Source organism: Amblyomma mixtum, chromosome 8 (assembly GCF_055824585.1).
Source record: "Amblyomma mixtum isolate Tamu chromosome 8, ASM5582458v1, whole genome shotgun sequence".
NCBI lineage: Eukaryota > Metazoa > Arthropoda > Arachnida > Ixodida > Ixodidae > Amblyomma > Amblyomma mixtum.
This window is the reverse complement of record NC_143019.1, coordinates 139,141,705-139,163,291: the sequence shown is the minus strand read 5'-3', so window position 1 is coordinate 139,163,291 and position 21,587 is coordinate 139,141,705. Positions and strand designations below refer to the sequence as shown.

The 21,587-nt window shown below is 49.3% G+C and overlaps 1 protein-coding gene across 1 annotated transcript in view; it reads right to left on the bottom strand.

Annotated features, from left to right (window-relative positions):
• LOC149334617 (G2/mitotic-specific cyclin-B-like) overlaps positions 1–21,311 on the bottom strand; it is a 30,448-nt gene extending 9,137 nt beyond the window's left edge. Inside the window, exons 1-6 of the mRNA XM_089555259.1 lie at positions 21,150–21,311; positions 18,429–18,593; positions 14,527–14,748; positions 6,697–6,858; positions 3,487–3,723; positions 479–618 (exon numbers count right to left, since the gene is read on the bottom strand). Of these exons, the coding sequence (XP_089411385.1) occupies positions 479–618; positions 3,487–3,723; positions 6,697–6,858; positions 14,527–14,748; positions 18,429–18,593; positions 21,150–21,179 (956 nt within the window). The 5' untranslated portion in view covers positions 21,180–21,311. The remainder of the gene's footprint in view (positions 1–478; positions 619–3,486; positions 3,724–6,696; positions 6,859–14,526; positions 14,749–18,428; positions 18,594–21,149) is intronic.
• Positions 21,312–21,587: the final 276 nt, after the last annotated feature.

Here is a 21,587-nt window from a genome sequence, read left to right as displayed (position 1 = left end):
GAGACAGACAGAGAGAGAGAGAGAAAGAGACAGACAGAGAGAGAGAGAGAAAGAGACAGACAGAGAGAGAGAGAGAAAGAGACAGACAGAGAGAGAGAGAGAAAGAGACAGACAGAGAGAGAGAGAGAAAGAGACAGACAGAGAGAGAGAGAGAAAGAGACAGAAACAGAGATGAGACAGACAGAGAGAGAAAGAGACAGGCAAACAGAGAGAGAGACAAAGAGATGAAAGAGACAGAGAGAGAGAGAGACAGGCAAACAGAGAGAGAGACAAAGAGATGAAAGAGACAGAGAGAGAGACAGGCAAACAGAGAGAGAGACAGACAGAAACAGAGAAAGACAAAGAGATGAAAGAGACAGACAGAGAGAGAGAAAGAGACACAGAAACAGAGATAGAGACAGACAAACAGAGAAAGAGACAGACAGAAACAGAGAGAGAGAGAAAAAGAAACAGAGGGCAGAGCAGAGGTTCTCCCCACCTCTTGTCCTTGCCCATCAGGTTGAGGGCAAGGCAGAGGGCAGCGGCCGCCTGCTCCGAGGGCCGCACCCACGACATGGAGTAGTCCAGGAGGCTCAGCTCCAGGACATACTTGGCCACACTGTGCTCGAGCACATCCGCCTGCACATCCAGCAGAACAACCATGGGGCCACTGCGACTCCATTCCCAGTAATACCAGCCTGGGAAGAAGCTTCATGGGCACTGCACACCAAAGCACCCTTGTGGAACACACCAAGACATCCATTAGTTGCTCTAACCTCACAGGGATGTCAAATATCAACAGGATAGTTAAGCGGGCGAGTTGGTGATACATTATGCAAAATGCATTATGCTTGTCCCCGTTTGTTCGCGCTGTTTTTTTGCATAATGTCAAATATCTCTTGCTGCATCAGCTGCACATCATAATTTTCTATACACGCATCAACAAGAATTTGCACATCTGTGTACCTTCTACACAGGCCAGCACACGCTGGAAGAGAGCATTCAGACCCCAGAAAAACCACCGACTAGTTTTTCAACACGATGCTGCAAAATGAGCCGACAGCAGCGACAAAGCTGCCAAAGTGGCACATTAAACACTGGTCACACTACGCTGTAAAAGAGACTGCCAAGAAGACAACTGCAAGATAAACAACACTGCAGTTAGTATTTGAGACTCCCCCATTCTGCCTACACAGCTCACCAGACCACAACTCTGACAATGTCATGTCACAACAAATCTCGGGAACTAGCTGCTCAGCATGTTTATCGATCACTTTACATCGTGCATACTCAGCCATGCAAAACTTGCAGATAGTTGAGGCAGCTGAGATAGCAAAGCTTGGAGACTATTGTATCAGCAAACCATCTGTACTTTAGACAAAAAAAGAACTGGAGCTGTTGGATGTAAGATGATTCTTGTGGAAGTGATGATACGTGTGGCACAAGTCAAGTGTCTGTCTCGAGTGACTCGCAACAGTGTATAAGGCAATGCATGCGTCAAAATAAACTTTTTGAAAGTCAGCGCTTGTTGTGTGTTCTATGTGCCCCGTCTGTGTTTTTGTATTGTTACTTGAAGCTGTGGTGACACCACAGGACACCATTAAAGGGGTGGACGTAGCAGCTGAACTCCTCTTTCGTGCTTTCTTTGCGTGTCGCATCGGGGCTTGGATTCCGCGTGCACCGGAGCTTTGATCAGCATTTCCTAGGCATGACAGTCGCACGAAACTACGTTGTAAATGAACGCCACTCTGGATGGGCAGCTGCGCTGGTTAGCGCCGATCAAAAAACTGGAGCACCGACAAAGACTGGTTGCGGGTCGGGTCCCCCTTTAATCCAGAATCTAAGCTCGAACAGTGGACAATGACAACAGCGCTTACGCAAAACCGGACAGCCACAAGCGATTGAAGAACATTCATGCTCAGGAGATTGGTGACCTGCTCATTTGCTACCACGCCCGCGGTACATGAGCACACAACCTCTGAGAAAAAGCACAATCCTATCTTGTGGGAGTCCTCTCACACAACATATACACACGGCCAGATTTTGAAAGCCTTGTTACTTAATTTGAGCAATCGTTTTTTTATACAAAGATGGTTGTAGCTTGTCACAATGACCATTGATAATAAGGCAGCAAACTGGGCTGCAGCTGGTTGTCGTTCATTTTTGCATCCTTTCATTCAACATTTAAGCAAGCTTTGGTGGCCGTCCTGTTTTTTTTTTTTTCGACATACATTCCACCCAAAAAGTTTGCAGGTAACCCCCAAGATTGAAATCTGAAGCACTGCGCAAAGGGCACGCACATAACGAAGCTCGAGAATCAAGGGTTCTTCGCACATACACTGTCCACAGTCATACAAGGAACTCTGCAGACTTGCCGCAACAATTGAATGTCCGGGTAACCTATCTTTTTCCTGTGAATGTGTTTGAGCCACGTGTGGGTGTCCGGTTTCACAGAAGGGCTGCTGCCACTAACCACTGTCCGGGCTTCGATTCCAGAATCGAGGGAAACTCTCGACGTAACCAACCTTGGTCGTCGTGCCTGTTTCTTGACTTTGCTCAAAGAGTGATGACCAACGTGGTTGCCCATCTGTAGTGGCATTCATTTACCATCCACTTACCTGTGGCTATCGCATCCTGCGGCTGCCAGGCAGATCTTGAATGCACCAGGATTCCATGCAGTGATCTGAATGTGACATGCAATGACAGCACGCTTGCGGAGCAGAAATTATTCTGCTGCGTGCACCCCAAGCAAGGTGGCTGTGCACAGCACCTACACTGCATGGCAAATCCCAATAGGCAAGAGTGGTCTGCAGTGCAATCTAATCCCCCGAAATTGTGGAAAGTGCTGACAGATAACAGCCATGAAAGAGAAGCTTGACACTTGAAGCGCAAACACAGATTGGTATATCTGCGATGTTTTTGCAACTTGGCTCCGAAGGTTTCGTTAATTACAAAACCACCTGGCCCATGGATGCCTGAACAAGGGCCAGCAGCCAACAATCAATGAGTGGGATCACAGGTGAAGCCACAATCCAATTCTGTGCTAGGAACCCCTCGCCACTGCCATGCAAAGCTTTTGTTGGAACGTTTAGAGCCCATTGGGGGTGGGTTTGGCATGCACTGCTTACCGGAGCTCCTCTCACCATCAAGGTGTCCTTGCACCTTCAAGGAGCAACTGTGGGGATGCATAACCAGCTGCACAGCATGGTCCAGAAAAAAACAGCCCGTGGACCTACACTTTTACACAAATGCTGTACTCAGTGCAAACTTGGTCATTCTGCCACGCAAGGCTATTTTCAGTGTGAAAGCACTTCTAGCCGCACTCCCTCGGTTTTCGGTGGGGTGCGTCTGTACGTGTGTGAAGTCGGTGGCATCCATCTACAAATTGAGGCAATTATGGCAGGGGAAAGTGCAGACTTGACTTTGAGAAAAGGACAGGTGCATAACTGGCTCCCTGTGTCAGTGTATGTGGCTGCGGTGTCCACCTGCAGCGAACTGCTCTCTCACCTGGGCGGCCTTGGAGTTGCGCCTGAGGAAGTGCAGGGGCAGGGGCCGGCCCAGGGACCAGTCGAGCACGCGCAGGATCTGCTGCTCCATGCGCAGCACCTCCCGCCCCTGGTACGCCCCGTCCGTCACGTACACCACGTCCCCCAGCGTGGGGGCCATCATCTCCTCGTACTTGCTGGCCGTGAAGAGGGCCGCCACCCCCACCAGCTGCAGCTTGGACCGGCTCACACACTGCTCCTGCACACGCACACGGACACACAACACAAGCGTCTCAGCCGCACCACGTGAAACAAGTGAAACAAGCACGGGAGATGCCTGTGCCCTGCAGTGGGCACAGTCCGACTCGTGATGAAAACAACTCCCAGTTCATTTAGGCAAGACCGTATTTACTCGCATAATGATTGCACTCGCGTAATGATCACACCCCTGAATTTTGTTGGCAAAATTGAATTTTTTTTCATTCCTCGCGCAATGATCGCACCCCGAACTTGCCGCTGCAATTTGTCGACGATGTTGAGTCTAGCCAAGGATTGTACGTGCTATCTGTCTGACAGATGGCACGTGCAGATGACCATCTTGCTCTGTCAGCATTGTAGCGGCAGCCACCTGTTGGCTGACCTGCAGTCACAGGGGCAGTCTAAATGCACTTATGCTTAACCATAGATACCGAACTTAACTGCGGTTATCTCGAATCACAGTTCGCTGTTGTCGCAAGGCTCGCCACCGTTCTGGGTTGCAGTGCAACGAACGAAGTGACGCGATGATCCGGCTAAACTTTATTGTTCTCGTAAATAATAAGCCTTGGGATACAGGAATGTCAAAAATGAATCCGCTTCGAGGATCGCTGGCCTGTACAGAGTTGCTGGTAGGAGTAATAACTGCGATACAAGCTAGTTTTACGTTCACAGCCACGTTGCAGCGCGAGTGACCCGATCTGCTTGCACGCCAGCTCCGCTACTAAGGAGTCACTGAAATCGAACGTATATATTTCTTTTAATATGAAACAATTAGGTTGTCAGTAAGGCAGCACCATAAGTAGAACATTCATTATAGCATTGGTCAGTTCAAAAGCGCCGTCCACTGTGGCTTCGATACGAAACAAGCTAGGCCTAGCGATGACTAGGGAGTACAGAGCGCAGTCGTCCACCGCGCTCGCGAGCGGCCCCATTGCGGTAAGCACTGGGAATCCAGTGCTCAGAGCGTTGCAAATGTGTTACCTAAGTACATCAATGATGCGGCAGGGACCAGACATTTTTCGGCGAAACGGCGGTAAAATGCATAGCTTGAGCACCGCGGGACGTTGCTGTTATACGCTGTTGCTGCGCCATCGGACGTGATCAAAGGCTGCATAAAAGCGCCATCGCGCAGCACATACACACTGCCTATTTTGATGCGTTGCTCTTGGAACGTGATTTAGCGCGAGGAAAGTACGTTCTTGAAGCGGGCCAGCTCCTGCGCTTTTCGCACTCTACCTTCTCGGTTAACGACGTAAGCCAAGATTGCCAAGCTCGGTTCGTGATAACCGCGTTTAGCGGCGTAACCGCGGGCAGCACGCGTGTGTGACAAGGGTTGTCTGCCTGCTACTTGTTTGCGTTTTCGGAAGTCCAAAATTTTTGGTAAAATAATTATCCCGCGTAATGATCACACCCCTAAATTTGCGTCAATTTTTTTGTAAAGTGCGATTATGCGAGTAAATACGGTATGTTCTCCAAATTTCAGCCGTCAGCTTTAAAGAAATTTCGCTGCGGAGAACTTGCTAGAATGCATGCCACTGGTTTCTCTTGACATCGAGCTTTGCAAATAAGGGTAAAAGTATCACCCTGCCTGTCAGTGAAGTTCAGTTGTAGGATTTCGAAGTTGTCACTTAAGAAACAGGAAAAGAAAATTTTCCTCCCTGGCAGCTTCGAGACCCTGTAACTCAACTACTATGATAGGCAGGATAAATAGTTTTACCTTACTGTATAGCTTCATGTCAAGGCAAGGCAATGGCATGCATCCTAGCAAGTTCCCCGCAATACATTTCAAGTGCACAGGGACTTGTGTTACACAAGATTAAATTACATACAGTGCAATCCACTCATAACGATACAAAACCAATCAGAATGTTATAACATATTAGTCATACCTGAACCAGAAAAAAAGAACACACCTCAGTATTGTATTCCCTCATGCATGCAGCCACCTGCGCTCTGCCCAGTTAGCCTAGCAAGCACTTATAAGAATCTTATCAAATTTAGCAGAGTTAATTATGTTGTAATCACATTTCTCGCAATAAATGTGCTGGTTTTTTTTCCATTTCTGGTAAAATTCAATTTGAAACAATGTTCGGAGCAATAAAATTTCCAATATGGAGCACTTTGGAGCTTGTGAAAAAGTGTTTTAATACGTCATTCCGGAAAATGTAGCAGTTTAAAAATTTATTCGTCTGACAAAACAACGCTAGAGCAGTCTGAGAGTGATGTAAAGATGTGCTACACCATTAAAAGGACACTGAGGCGGTTTTCGAATCGGCTAACCTTCTAGGGCTTTGAAATAGTGTCATTGCTAATAATGGGTGTGCAGTTACTTTTTCAATTTTGGCTAAAAGAGTGGCGCAATCAGCAATTGAAAGCGTGATATTTAAATCTCCAGCGCCCCGCGCGAGCACAGGAGAGGAGAACAGCGGAGAGGGAAATCTCGTCCATGTTGGACGACGTGACATCACGTTGAGGAGCCGGGGATACTTTGACGCACTCAAGCCAGCTTTCAGCCAGAGTTGTTCCTCGTGCTGAGTGCGTTGCGACGTACAAAGTGTGTCAGCTGACCATGACAGTCAGGTTCAACACGAGGTTCTGCTCTTCGTTCATGTCCACGAGTAACTACAAAGGCGACTGTGTCGTCTTCCACTGTTCCCAGCACGATCATAAACTCCCTGCACAGGCGAAGAGGGAGGAATTCAAGCGGACCAGAGCATGTCCTTAGTGTGATCTCTAGTGATTTCTGTCAAAGAGGCACAGCCTAAGTCTGCCTTTATACCTGGTACACAGTGCCGTCCAGTTTGAAAGCAGACAGTTTGGAGCAGTTTGGTGAAATTTTAATTTTTATCAGGATGGCGCAGCTTATATAGTCTGACACAGTTTGGCGCATTCGGCACAATGATGGAGTCACTGCATTTCTGCAATGACGTGGCCATTAGTGATGACATCCTGGAAGTTCACAGTGTGTGTTCACCTGCAGGAAGCGGTCGACGAGGGAGACCGTCAGGAAGAGGGTCTCGGGGAGCAGCTGGAAGCGCGAGTGCACCTGCATGAGCCAGTTGACGAGGATGGCCCGCATCTCGGGCGTCACCGAGGGCTGCAGGCGCAGGAACTTGGGCTGCACGGGCCAACGAACCTGCAACAGGGGACATCATTCATTCGTGACTGACTTGCAACTGGGGTACACATGAGATATACATACTCCCACCAAATATCACAGGGGTCTTTGTATTTTTACAGACAGTCACATTTATGAAGTCTTCAGAGAACATGTATTAATGTGCGCGAATTTCTGTGGCCAAAGAGCACCATGGCGCAAGCAGATTACTCGGAGGGAAATTCCTCTTGCTGGCAATGATGTTAGCCTGCATTTGCGTCAAAGTCGTGCTTTCGCTGCACACGCTCGACACCAAGGCCATGGCATTTGCAATTTGTGCAACCGATGATCGTGGCAGGCCACCAGAGCAAGTCATCGGAGACCGACTCGCTTTTAGGCTGCAGAGCCTCGCACACAGGTCAGTCAGATCCGCACACATTTTGAGGCAGTCTTCACTAGTCTGCAGTCAAGTCTTCAAAAGTGTTGCAGTCCTCTTCCATGACAATGACAGTGCCTTCATCGGCGGAGAACCCAGTATGCCTAAAACAACTGGTGATCGTTTCAGCTCCAAGTGCCTTCAATGCAGTGGCCAGCATGTTGATTGCCGTAAAACGTTTGTGGAACAAGTTTTCAACAAAGGGCTGAGTGCCTCAGGTCTGATAGAGAGCCTTCAGGTTTCTAACGACCCCCTGGTCCATTGGCTACACGTATTCGAGCTCAATGGCTTTCAGGTTGATTGTGCCATGAGCCACACTGTTAACAAAGTTAACCTGTTGCCCTCCAGTCAACGTATCAAATCTTCAGTGAGTTCGTAGTTGTGATCATGATCATCATCAGCCTGACTACGCCCACTGTAGGGCAAAGGTCTCTCCCATGTCTCTCCAATTGACCCTGTCCTTTGCCAGCTTCGGCCACCGTATCCCCACAAACTTCTTAATCTCATCTGCCCACCTAACTTTCTGCCGCCCCCTGCTACGCTTGCCTTCTCCTGGAATCCACTCCGTTACCCTTAAGAACTACTGGTTATCTTGCCTTCGCATTACATTGCCTGCCCAAGCACATTTCTTCCTCTTGATTTCAACTAGGATGTCATTAACCCGCGTTTGTTCCATCACCCACTCTGCCCACTTTGAGTTTGTTACCGTTGAACCAATAATTTTTCTTTCCATAGCTCGCTGTGTTGTCCTGAACTCAAGCCGAACCCTTTCCGTTCGCCTCCATGTTTCCGCCCCTTAGGTGAGTACCGGATGTAGGGACGCGCCTGACTCGTCCCGGTGGTTCGCTTCTCCGCAATGCGCCCTCCTTAGTTGTGTTACTCTAACTAACAGGGGAGGGCGCTGACGTCGCAGCGCCAGGAGAGCCACGGATGGCGTGTCTGCTGCGTGCGCTCGGGGGAGAGACTGTCCTCTTCGGCTAGGGGGCCGGGGAAGCGCGTCAACGTTCGGCACAAGGCTCCGCTCTTCGCAGGCTGGCGCGAACCCTCGTGGGGAGGAACGTTCACCCCGCATCTCGTCCTGTCTGGCCTCTGAGTTTTCCTCTGCCCTACCATGGGCGAACATTCGCTCAAAACCGTGCTAGTGAGTCAGACGTCCTCGATTGCTCAGCATATCTTGTTGCTAGCTGGCGTTATTGTTGTTGTAGCAATAAATGCCTGTTTGTGTCAGCCAGTGTGTCGTTCCTTTGTTCCCTCAGAGCAAAGCCCGCAGTGGTCGGCGCACGCTCGGTAGGGTACGCGACCACGGGGTGGGGTCCTCGCGGTTTTGAACTGTGTCAGCTGCGGTTAAACGGCGAGAACGCATTTATTTCCCCAATTAAGACCCCACACGGTAAGATACTGTTGTAGACTTTTCTCTTGAGGGGAATTGCTGCAATACCACATGGGAATGTTCTTCGAGCCCTTAAAACATTTTTTTTTTTATTTGCCAGTTACAACGAGCGCCAACTTATCTGTGCCAGCAGAATTTGCAGCTACCATGACTAGTGCTTTCCTAACTCTGGCAACCCCCTGAACAGGAGTTGCCGGAAAAAGAGCATGCGGTCAGGTAGCATTTTGAAAAACAGGCCCGTCTCATCACAACTGAAAATGTCCTCCAGGCTGTATTGGCTCAACAAAGGCTTCAACTCATTTCCACGGTAGTCTGCAATAGTGGCTGGGTTAGTGGCTCCGTTCTCCTCAAGAGACTCAGTTCCTTTTCTTGAACCCGCGGAGCCACCCATCTGTAAAACGAATTTCTCCATGTTATTTGCACGGCCAGTGATTGCTTTTTCAAAGACACTGTAGCGCAGCAAAAGACGAGGACACAAGAAACGAGAGACGAACACTCTCTTTTCGTTTCTCTCTCGTTTCTTGTGTCCTCGTCTTTTGCTGCGCTACAGTGTCTGAAGTATGTACCAACAAGCCCAAAAAGCCACGCTACTGACCTATATTGCTTTTTCCTCCTTCAATGTGTCGCTCAACACCAGAAGATTCTTCGCCAATGCAGATTTTAGCCAAAGTGACAAGGCCTTTTCCAGTCCGAGGTGATCGCCTTTCCCATCGTTTTTGCGGAAAAAAATCACACAGTCCTAAATAGTTTGTTTCGACGCAGCGAACTCCTTGGCCACGTCGCCTTGTGTTTGTGCACTCTGCACTAACTTGATGACAGCCGCCCTCTTTGCAAGTGTCATGGTTGAATATTTACCGTGCTTCTTTGACTGACCCAGCAGGGCCATGTCCACAACCGTGTGCGCACCACACTGCCTGTCAAACTGCGTCTGGGACTTAGCGCTTGTCCCTGTCCTTCCTCCTCTGTCTTTGTTCCTCAACGCAGCGCTGGTGAAGTCGTGAAGATGTACTGACTAGCTCAGATCACGATTTTGCTCTAACTGCATGTGAAGACAGTGCACTTTTTGGCCGCACCAGCAGAACCACCGGACGCAATCACATAATGGCAAACGGACATCACTTGCCAGGCTTCATGAAGACGATGCACCCTGTCACCAGAAGTAGTATGCCAAGCCAATCCAATTGCGGAGTGAATCCACCTCAATCCAAGATGGCGCCTCTTGCGCCGGCAAAATGTTGATAGGGTGACCAATTTCGGCTCGCTTGCGACTGAAACTAGTCTGAAAAATGGAACTTTCGGGGTTTCAGAGTGCGAAGTATCTATCGGCACGCAGTCCGAGCAGACGGCAAAACAGACGCAGAAAGTAGTGCAGCGCATCGCATCTTTATGCTCGCATGTTGCATGTTTACGCATTACTTCCGACACCGCAAGGAATGTCAGCTCCGCCACTGAAAGTGGAAACAGTCTTCAGCAGTGGTTTTTGGTGCAACCTAACGAGACATGCGGGCATATGTGGATGCCCCCCCTAAAAAGAAAAAATATCAGCCACTTACTCTGAAAAACTTCGTTGAATTTTCCAAAAATTGTTCATTGTGCGGGGGTAAATCGTTGCATTGGCTTGTATGATTTGCTGAAGGAAGAATAGGTACTTTGCATTGGCGGAAATCTGGTGTCGCGGCATTCAAATGTTGTAGCAGGGTTTGAACACTGACTTAGTCTATCCCTCAACTACAGTCGAGTCCACTTATAACAATGTTCAAGTGCCACGAAAATTCCATTGTTATAACCGATAATTGTTATAAACGGGTTTCACGAAAAAAAGCATAACAACTGCAAAGAGGGGTCACGGACGGCAAGTGACATGCGAGCTCCGCCGAGGCATCGTTTTGGTGGCACCGAAAGGGGTATTGTAAAAAATATGAGAAGGTTGCTGCGGCTGCCTCTCAGCTTGAAAAATCCCTTAGTGCCCGAAAAATAAACAAAGAAAACATGAACTTGAAAGCACTGAATAGCTTGCACTTCTCACTTCTTTGCTGAAACAAACCCATAATCGGTGAGTTTCGACTGTTTTGCGGCAATCTTGCTGACATCGTTCTGGAGGGCATCCAAATGTTGGACATGTCTGAGTGAAAGGTTTTTTTGCAAAAATGAAGTCCCGCAGGGACTATCATTCTTGAGGCCTCCTGATAAGAGACAACTTGTACAGGCTCCGGTTCATCTTCGTCATCACTACTGTTATCGCGCCGGTGACTGCTGCAACGATCGCCTCGTCAGTCAATTCTTCGTTTGTGGTGACTGCATCGTCGGCGTGCAAGAATTCTTCAAGTTCTTCCGCGTCGCCGTCATCACCGCACACCATAGACCAAAGTTCTGTAATCGCTCCATCAGCAGGAGCTTGGAGTCACTGATATCCCCGGCGAAGCCCGCTTTTCGGAAGCAATTCATGACTGTGGAGGAGCTGACTTCTGCCCATGCCCCAAAAATGAATTGAACAGCGATCAGGAGCGAAATCTTAAAGTCTGGAGCGGGTCGGCATTCACGCACAGCAATGCCCAGGTTAAGAGCAAGCCTGCTCAACACCCGCCGGCGATACAATGCCTTGAAGCACACAATCACGCCTGCGTCCATGGGCTGCACGCCTGCAGTCGTGTTCGGCGGCAGGAAGAAAATTTTCACATGCGACAGCTTCTGAGCAGTCTGGTGTGCAGTACAGTTATCAAGGACCAACGCCACCTTCCTGCCTTCATGCTGCATCCGCTGATCGAACTCGCACAGCCACTCGCGGAAAAGTTCACGCGTCATCCACGCTTTCTTATTATGACGGTAACGAACTGGAATCCTCGCCACACCACGGAAACAGCAGGGATTCCTAGATTTTCCAATTACGAAGGCGGGGCACTTGTCACTGCCGTCCATATTCGCACAGAGGAAAACGGTCACCCGCAATTTGCTCTGCTTGCCGCCCTTACAGGGATCGCCTTTCAGTGCATGCGTCTTTGACGGAAGCATTTGGCAGAATAGCCCGGTCTCGTCACCATTGTACAAGTCCCGGTCTGTACATGCTTCGCGGATGTCCGGCAGTGTCTCTTCCAACCACTTCGCCTAGCGTCGACATTGAGCGACCCTGCCTCACCCACGACTGCCTTGTAGACAATTCCGTGCCTCTCCTTAAAGCGCTGAATCCAGCCACCACCAGGCTGGAAATCGGTGTTTTGAAGGAGATACGCAAAGTGCTTCGCCTTCTCTGCTAAAATCGGGCCACTAATTGGCAAGTTCATAGCACGTGCGCTAAGGAACCACTGATACAGTGCCTCCTCCACGTCTTTGTAGGCACCATGCCGAATCCTCTTCCGGCCGTCCTCCATAGCATGGCCAGCACTAGCATGGCATTCGTTTTCAGTCATCTTGAGCACGTTGCGGATAATGGTTGAAACTGTCGGCTGCGACAGGCTGTACTTGCGTACTAGGTTGCACACTTTTTCACCACCTCGGTGCTCCCTCAAAATGTTTCGCTTCGTTTCCAAAGATATTGCCGCTCGCTTTCTCTTCTGCGGCAGTTGATCCGGTAGAGCCACGCTGGCCGCGCTTCCTGAAGGAGAATCGTCCATTGTTGAACTCTGGGGAGGAATCCGATGGGCTTGCAGAACCAGCAGGACCGAGGCCAAAGATGGCAGATGATAAAAACCACGCTGGCAACGCACGTGCTTTGACGCTGTACGCTGCCCTCTGAACACGTGCAGTTCGTGAAGCAGGAGCCAAATAAAGTGGGAAAGATGGGGCAGCCCACGCTGAAATGCTGCGACGCGTTTTCAACAGGCGGCGCACCCTCAGAATAGACTGCTCCCCGTGCGGATACAAAAGCAACAAAAGGAAGCGCCTCCCTACCCTCTCCACCTCTGCTCAGAGGAAAGTGCCCATCTTTTCTCCTCCTCCGAGTCATACAAGCTTCTCCCGCTCACCCCATGCGCCTTGCCTCGTATGCGTCGTCACGTTATCTTTTCGCAGCCACTCTGTGGCCACTGTGCGGGCGGCTCCGCATACGCGCGCTCGTTTTTTGCGCCGTAAGCGTAGTGTGGCTGGCGTGGTAGCTGCGTTTGAGAGTTTTTTTTCTTTGAGGGTTGGCTCCAAATGACTGCATTTAATTGTTATAACCGACAGTATAATATGATAGCATTGTTATAAGCAGTTTATTTTACCATAGAACACATTGCAAAGGTGACGGTGCCGCGGCTGTCCATTGCTATATCCGATATATTGTTAAAAGCGGTATTGTTAATAAGTGGGTTTGACTATTAAAAAATGGTTTGTATTCCATTCAAATGTCAGGGCCTCTCAAAGGTCAAACCAATGGAATGACTAAGGTCAATGTCGTAGTCAAATTATGCTGGATGTGATAGACTCTGGCCCAAATTGAGGAAAGTCAAATTTCGGAAGTGGGCCAAATGTTGGGATTAACCTGGGTCAAATTTGGAGACACTACAGCATTGGCCATAGTCAAAGTACGCTTTGGCATCTGACTTAAGGTCACTTCAATGTCCTGAAACTACCGTATTTACACGATTGTAAGTGGACCCATTTTTCAAAATTTCAAAATCCGGAGTGGGGGGGTCGACTTACAATCGAAACCAAAGCATCACACTATAAATAAAGGCGAGACAAACGAGATAAGCGTGGTTGCATTTTTTGCTGCGCGGCTGGCTCCGTCGCATCACTCTTGGTGCTGGCCTTGAGCAGCTGCTATTTCAACGCGCAGAACCGCATCCCCGCCCCGCCCCACGTGAGGCGGCTGGCTGATAAGCAGCAAACCAGCACCAACCCCCTCCCCACACGAGGCCGCAGATTGCGTATGCTCATAAGCGGAGGCGGACCGATAACCATTCGCGTTCTACTCTTTTTTTTGTTTACTTTCAACCACGCACTCGGCGCCCAAGGGAGCGTCGGTAATTGATGGAAGGGCTGCTGTTCCAACCGTGGTGGCACCCCCTCCGAACCACAGCGGCGCCAGGGAGTGTCTGTAGCCAATGGAAGAGCCGACACCGCTTGTGCGTTAGTTTCTCTTTGGCTCTGACGCATTGATTACTGCCGGCCGTGTTTCACAAGTTTTTAATGTAGTGCTTCGTCATTCGTCATTTGTGCTCCAGGTCTGATAAGCGACCTGCGCTCGTTCATGGCTACACTCAAGATGTCTGTCATTCTTTATGCCGAAGAAACAAACTGCGCGCCGGGCCGCAAGTTCGACCTTCGCACTGAGTGATACAGGAGTGGCAGCTACAACGAGGCAAAATTTTCAGCTCTGCCACGCGATGTCATGATGTGGCTGTTTGCGAAGTGCAGGATTTCACTGCATGACGATGTTAGAACGACGAGCTGTGGGACTGCAGCAGCGATCACGACGGCAGCGCAAGTGTGGACGAGTAGCCCAGTGACTAATACATTTTTGTTTTGGAATGTGCCCACGGGCACTCCCGCGTGCAGCAGCCGATAGCGGCTGGTGATCAGCGGAGGCCACAGATAGTACTGTCGCGTTCTAAAGGCCAAGTTTAAAATTTTTTTTTTTTCAGAATTGTGACATGGGGGGGTCGACTTACAATCGTGTAAATACGGTAGTTTGCATTAAGTAGAGCTATCACTAATAAATGATTGTGAAGAGTGTAGTCAAATCCAACAGTGTTTTGGGGCAGATTTCGTCACAATGAAATTTTTTGTGAATCCCACCAGTTTCGTTGTAGCAAGGTTCGACTGCAAGTAAGCAACTTCACGGCCATGTATAGACAACTCAGCCTACGTAGGCAGACCTAACTCACTGCAGACCTTGTGCAAACAATCTGGCCGACAAGACGGAACAGCAGAGCACACTGCCATCCCCAAGGAAGGAACGCACCTCGAGGGAGGCCATGTAGTCGAAGATGTCCTGTGCGTACTCCGAGCACAGCTGGGGCTCGTGGCTGTCCCCGGCATCGATGTCAGGCACCCCGGGGGGCAGAAGGGAGGCCGAGTAGGAGTAGGCTGACTGTGCCTGTGCTGTCTCCTTCTTCTCACTGAGGCTGGCCTTCTGCAGGCTCTGGGAGAGGGTGGCCACATCCTCAGCCTTGGACGAAGACGCCTGCACACATTGCAGAGTGGAACACTGCACACTAGACTGGCTGAACACGGGGGGAGGCAAATAATGCACGTTTCAACAGCGCCAAGCAGCAGGACCAGAAAAGAAATGGTGCAGTGAGCCTACAACGGCACCAAGCCGCACAGCCACCAAAAGAAAGTCGCCACTTCTGTAAGGCCCCACAAGGACCAGAGACTCAGGCTGTGTGAACCTTTTTGTTAACCACACAATCACGTGTTCCCACGATCTTCGCAAGCCTTCCCCACTTTTATGAGCCTCTCCTTAAATATTCAGTTCATGAAATTGAAGCTTGACAATACGTTTCTTAGGCACTGCTGCAATAGTGTAGTAAAAACAGCACACACACAGCCTGCTTTACTTCAGTTCACACTAGCAGTGCAACACTGCGGAGGCTACGCAAGTAGTGCACCCACAAAATTATCGCTCTGCCGCATATCAATTCCTGAGGCCCCTGCAAGGGTGTTGATCAAAACATGCAACGGTGTAAGACTACAAGATGGGCAGTGGAAATCATGGATGAGGCAGACAGGCACTCTATTACTCAATGCCCTAGTTACAACTTTTACGGATAGTGAACTACTCTTGGGGCATGGATGTAGTCAGCAGGATTAGGCATGGCAGCCGTGCATCTGCGCCGCATGTTATTCTTACTACTGGAGGTCTCGGTGACTGGCTGAACGGAAATGTGGCAAGTAAAACTAAGAGCAGGATGCTGCCAGTCACGATGTTTGCACTTTGCACTGTATCCGAGCAATTTGCGCATTTTTCTCTTGAAATTAAGGCTCCAAAAAAGAGGATGTGCAAATTACGCCTAAATTATGTGAATGTCCTGAAAAAACTTCACGACTAAGATCCTAATGCACAATATATATTTCCGCCTATATGTCGACCCCCCCCAAACTTTCACCCCTCGCTGGCAAAAAAAAAAAAAGACTGATTCCAAATATGATTGATACCCCCTCCTTACGTTATGCAGTTCCCTGCAGGAGGAGGATGGCAGGACAGTGAGTGTGCAGCTCAAAGAAATAAATGTGCAACGACACAACTGCAAAGCCAGCAGTCAGATGCCCTTGCGTGCAAGCCCAGCTGACAAATGGCACACCGGAACAGCAAACAGTTTGATACTTCTAGATTCCAACGCAGGCACCTGTTCATTGGGGAAAGCGACCACTTGTGCGAACGAGTTGGGTAAACGAAGTGCCATTCGTTCCCGCAAGGCAACTCTGCCGCACCGATGTTCCCAAGCCATAGCCGCTCTATGCCTAGAGCCCACTCTCCTGATGTCGTGTCCGCACATAATGCAGGAAAGCTGCAACTACCAGGGGTGGAAGCCTATCTCTGCTGGCTGGTAAGCGGAAGGGGCTTTCCCTTGAGGAAAAGCTGGACGTACTAAACGCAGTCGACAGGCAGCCAGGGCGGCTTACGCGGAGCAGCGCGGCGAGCAGCCTACGAACATTTCAGTGCTTGACGCTGTGCACCACGTCGCTTCAGCGTGGACTGCAGTGAGCGCGTGAACTGCACAGCACTGCTGCGTGCGTGCGGTGTGGCCGCACCGCAAAGCGACGCTGACAGCAATGCGGCCTTTGCTATTGAGAAACGCGTTGTTCTTTCCAGCGAGCGAAAGAAACTGCAATCCACCATTCTCGATTTTTTAAAGTCCTAGGGTCAATTCGCGGAAATTAATTGTTTCAAGTCAAAGCTGCACTGTTTTCATTATTTTCGGTGCTTTCCTTACTGTTGCGTTTTCCCGGCCGTTACGTTTTTTTTTCCCGGTCCGGTGAAAAACGTATGAACGGGGTTCTGGTAGTGGAATGCACTAGGCTGAAACATTAAAAGGTTATCCTACGGCTACATCACAATCTCGCAACAATCAGAGTGAATGCAGCGGCAGCACAAAGTGCATGCTGCCACCGCATCCAGTCCAGTCACATTAGCGTGGGAGCACTAGTCCGATGGGTACAGATCCAGAGCCAAATCATCCATTTGTCTCACTGTCTGTTCGCCTTGTGTGAAGACTCCATCCCGTAGCACTCACCCAATGGTGCCAACCAAGAGCAAGATCATTCGCTGTCTGTTCGCAGCTGGCCTAGCGCGAGTGCTCTGTCCCGTGGCACTGTCCGCTCTGCATTGCCTTGTACGCATTAAAAATCCATGCTTTTGAACTGATTCAAATGTTGCAAACATTGTGTACTTTTCCCCGAAAGTTTCAATTTCAGCGCTGCATTCGTGTGGTTACGCTTGCGTAGTGCACTCTTTTTTTTTACTCAACATGACGCTGTTTGCAAGGAGAAGCTACGATGCAAAACTGAAGTTGCAAGCCGCTCAACATGTGCTGAAGAACAGGAACTGCGCGGCAGAGGGAAAGTTCGAAGTGAGTGAAAATAATTATCCAGGACTATCTTCCTTATCTTGACAGAGCAATGGAGTGGACTTCAAACAAGATGCCCATTGAGAACTTTGCAGTAGCGTGCCATTCGCCCACTGCAGCCGAGCAAGGACATGGAAGTCAGGACTGGTGCTGGTAATGTTTGTGCCGTGCGCATTTCGAGTGTGCCCTCCACACCAGGGGATGACCAGAGTGAATCCCTGTGCGCTTAACACCTACTCCACTTCTGTTTTCATTACGCAGGCTGACAATGCACCCGGTCCGCACGATATGCAGAATGAATACACTCACAAAGGATGACACACAGTGCCCAAGAGTTTTGCTCTGAAGCAAGTATGGAGTTCTGGCACAGGCTTGGTGCAGATTACTACATGTATTGACATAATGCAGCAGCATGTAGCAGGATTTGCATTTTGGCACAGTTTGGCACAATTGGAGCAGCAATCATATCCCGAAAAATGCAACAAAATCATCTGTGCCAGAAAATAAAATAACCTTTGGGTTGCATGATCCACGCTTATTTGCAATTCTGCTGGAGTGTCACTCGAGAACAAATGGGCAAACCAGACAGTTACCGACCTGCTCAAGAGGTGCCAACGACTTTTAAAAAACCTATTCCATCTTCAATCTGAATCCCTAATTACGGCCGCAATTCATCGAAGAGCCAGGTCCTCTCGACTTGCAAGAATGAGCAGATGTACGTAAAAATTGCATTTTAAAATTATTCTCTCTTGTATGCATCCCCCCTCCCCTCGACTAATGACCAAGTTTTTAACCAAACCAGATAGCATACCACACAAGAAGTTTCTACAGTAAATCTGCCCCGACTACTTTTTCATTTACGTCAGCATTCTCAAACATTACCAAACCTATTAAGTGGGAGCGTTGAGAGTGGCACAACTTAAGTGCACTACCTGCAATGACCTGTGCCCCAGGACCCTTGGGCAGGTCCCACATTTTTAGTAGTGTCATCATCATCAGCCAGACTACACCCACTTCCAAAAGTGGACTAGGCCCAAATTATGAAATTCGTTTCACTGAAATACAACAAAAACCTTCGATTTAGAATATCTGCTTGGTGCAGCTCATTTTCATGATGAAAGAGAAAAATTCGTCCAGGTTCAGGGATCAAACCCAGGACCACTGCCTGTCTGGGCCAGTAGCTCTACCAACTTAGCAAACCGGGAAAGCCATCAGATGGTAGTTGTTGATCAATATTATTCCAAAAGAAAAAAAATCCTGGTTGTCAAGCCATAGCCAAGCAGATCAGAGCTACCTTTGGAGCGGGAAGAGTTCTGTTCGGCTGCCGCAGTGGCGCCCTCTGGAACAGTTGGCCCACCGTGGACTTCTGGCTAGCGGCCGGCTTCTTGGCAGCCACCAGGTTCTCGGACTTCTGGGTCGCAGCTGCATTCTTGGTGGCCGCCAGGTTCTCCGATCCATTCTGCACAGCAGCAGTGTCCCATTCAATAAAGTGTCAACTGATCAAGATTACAGCCACAATACAGCGAGTCGCCAGGGCAGTTTTCTCTCCTTGCATTAACACTTCTTCTTGGGCGAGTTGGTGCATACTTGATTTGAAGAAAATAGCGCCAGAGCATGCAGACCACGAAAAGACAAGGACGAGACACAAAGCGCTAACTCACAACTAATTTTATTGAAACCAGGCAGCGCCTTTATATGGCTAAGTTTCACTGAAAAAGAAGGAGGAGGGCAGGAAAGGTAAAGATATCAAAGCGACCATCACAGCGAGCACACATGAGGAAGCGGTAACTAAAACAAAAACAAAAAAGTTAACAAAGATTATTTAAGGGCGGCATCTAAGAATTCGAACTCGGATGAAAAAAGTGAAACAGATGGGGTGCTGACACACCTATTGCCAAGTTTTCTTATGTGAAAAGCCTCCAGACATTCACGTGCCTTCTTATCTGCGCTTTTGCCAAGAATCTTAGTCTGACTGAATCGTGCCTCGCATCCGTCGCAACCCATAATATGCGCTACCAAATGTGCATATTTATCCTTTAAATCTGATAAATTTCGGGCATGTTCCCCCAAGCGCTCGTTGATGCAACGCCCAGTCTGGCCGACATAGGTCTTCCCACACGTTAAGGGGATAGCATAGACCACTCCTGCGGAACACATGATGAATGGAGAGTCGTGCCTTATCTGGCAACCCCGCTTTCTTGAGCTGCAAATACGGGGGCACAGCTTCCGCCCCCAACAGCTTTCAGCTTGTTGGGGGCGGAAAAAACGACACTCACCCCATGCCTGTTGGCCACTTTCTTCAAGTTGTGAGCAGTTTTGTGCACGTAAGGCACCACCAACGGCTTCTGTGACCTGCAACGAACCTCTCCGGAGTTTCTTCGTGTTCCTTGCTTAAGTTTCTTTAGAACGGTCTCGCAGACAGCAGTCAACACTGAGCAGGGGAACTCTCCTTGCAATGCCCTTACTTCACGGCCACACACCCAGGACTATAGCGAATTGGAATACATTTAATGAATACATAGTGAACTAGAATATACCTTGTTCACTATCCCCAGGACCACATTACCAGGTTGGGGCTTCACTATGCCCTAAATGAGGAGAGTTCCCCGAATCAGGTTTTAAACACATTTTTAACTACCAATGCAGTGCCCAAAAAAGGTACCAAAATCTTTTTTTTAAGCAGTAATATTTTTTCCATGCAATTCTGATTCTGAACATATTTATTCGACCCTGGTTTAAAAAAAAAATTAAAATGCACGCGCCGCGCAAAAAGCAAGAACAGCCTGTTTTCATGAGCAACGACGCTCGCGAAGACCGAGAGAGGCAATCCACGAGAAAACCACTCGCGCCGCCCGAGGCACAAGACTTTCGTTATTTTCAATTACGAATAAATGTTTCTACTACTGCATAACTGCATGCATTAGTGATCCAACACACTTAAAACTACTGTGGTACCACCTGAAGCTGCACACGTGACATGCTTGAGCAGTGAGGCCTTGTTGCACCTGTTGACTAGGACAGACTAAAGTTCCAGTGACCTTTAGGTGGAATTTTGAAAAGGAGAAAACAAAGCGCGACAACAGTGGCGGAGAAGTGAGCAGTTTCATTGGCTAAGCGGAAAAAAATTGACACAGCCTGTCCGAGAGCACCTAAGAAATTGACAACCGCCAAAACCAAGACGTAAAGGGGACGCTTCTAATCAACCCACGACAGCGAGCCGCGCTAACACGTATTGGCAACGCCGTTTTGACATGACGGGTCCCTGCAGCGTCCACCCGGTGTACTTGGTGCAATTGTCACGAGCATGACGTTGTGCAGCTGCACAGCTGAGCGCCATTTCACACAGCAACCTGTAATGACTGTAGGTTCCTACAGTCATTACAAATGAAAGGACAGCTGCAGCCAAGCAAGGACCCAGAGCGCGTGCAGTCTCGACGAGGCCTACGCCGGTGCGGCCAACAAACAGCTATTCGGCAACCGTCAACGGATGGAACCGAACGAACGACAACCAAGCAAGCAACACGCGTGCTTCAGCAAAATCATGTGCACGTGACACAATGCAGCATTTAAACTACAACGAGCCAGTCAGTTTGAGCGGCGGCCGTCAACTAATGACGGCCGGCGCTAGTGCTAGCCTTCCAAGCAAAACAAAACGAAAGTACCCGCGTTCCGTTAATAGCGACGAGTGAGGTAAAGGCAGGTAAAAGTGTCTGAACCGACAAAAGGAAAGTCGTCGCGAACATTGACGCGGCCAGGCAGGTGTTCTGTAACGTCACCGCCAGACGCCAAACATCACTTTCCTGGAGTCCCACATCCCATGTTGCATTTGCAATGTTCACACCACGAGAGAAGAAGCAGCGTCATTGATGCGGCCAGCGGTATTTATGACCAGCGCACAAGTCGGCGTCGCGTTCGTAACGGATGAAAATGACGGCGCAACGGCCGTTGAGGAACAAGGAACCTGCTAGCCGCAGGTTCCGAATGCGCCTTCCGAGATGCTGTGCAGGCCACTCACCCATCGTGCCGAGCGCCCAAAAGTCGCCATGTCCGGGTCTAAGTTTCAACGTTTCGGTCAAACGTCCAGCGCCCGCAGCCGTGATCCGCTCACGCTCTCGGACAGCTCGTGCACTCCACCCGCTCCACCTTCGAAAGTGCCGCTGGACATAGTGCGCACTGTAGCTGGAGTATTTGCTGACAGCGCCTTCCCAGGTCACATGACATGTCACATGACTTTTGTTCTGATGATGATAATGAATAAATTTGTTACCCCATGGGAGGGCGGAACAGAACGTATGCATGATATGTGGATACGCATGATCCACTCGTGTACTACATAAAGGGAAGCTTGCAAGTTTCATTACAGATGCACCGATATAATTTACGAGCTATCTTCACTAGCAGTCGCTCAACTCAGCACCTACGCTAGGGCAGCTCCATCGAGGTGCTGCGATTA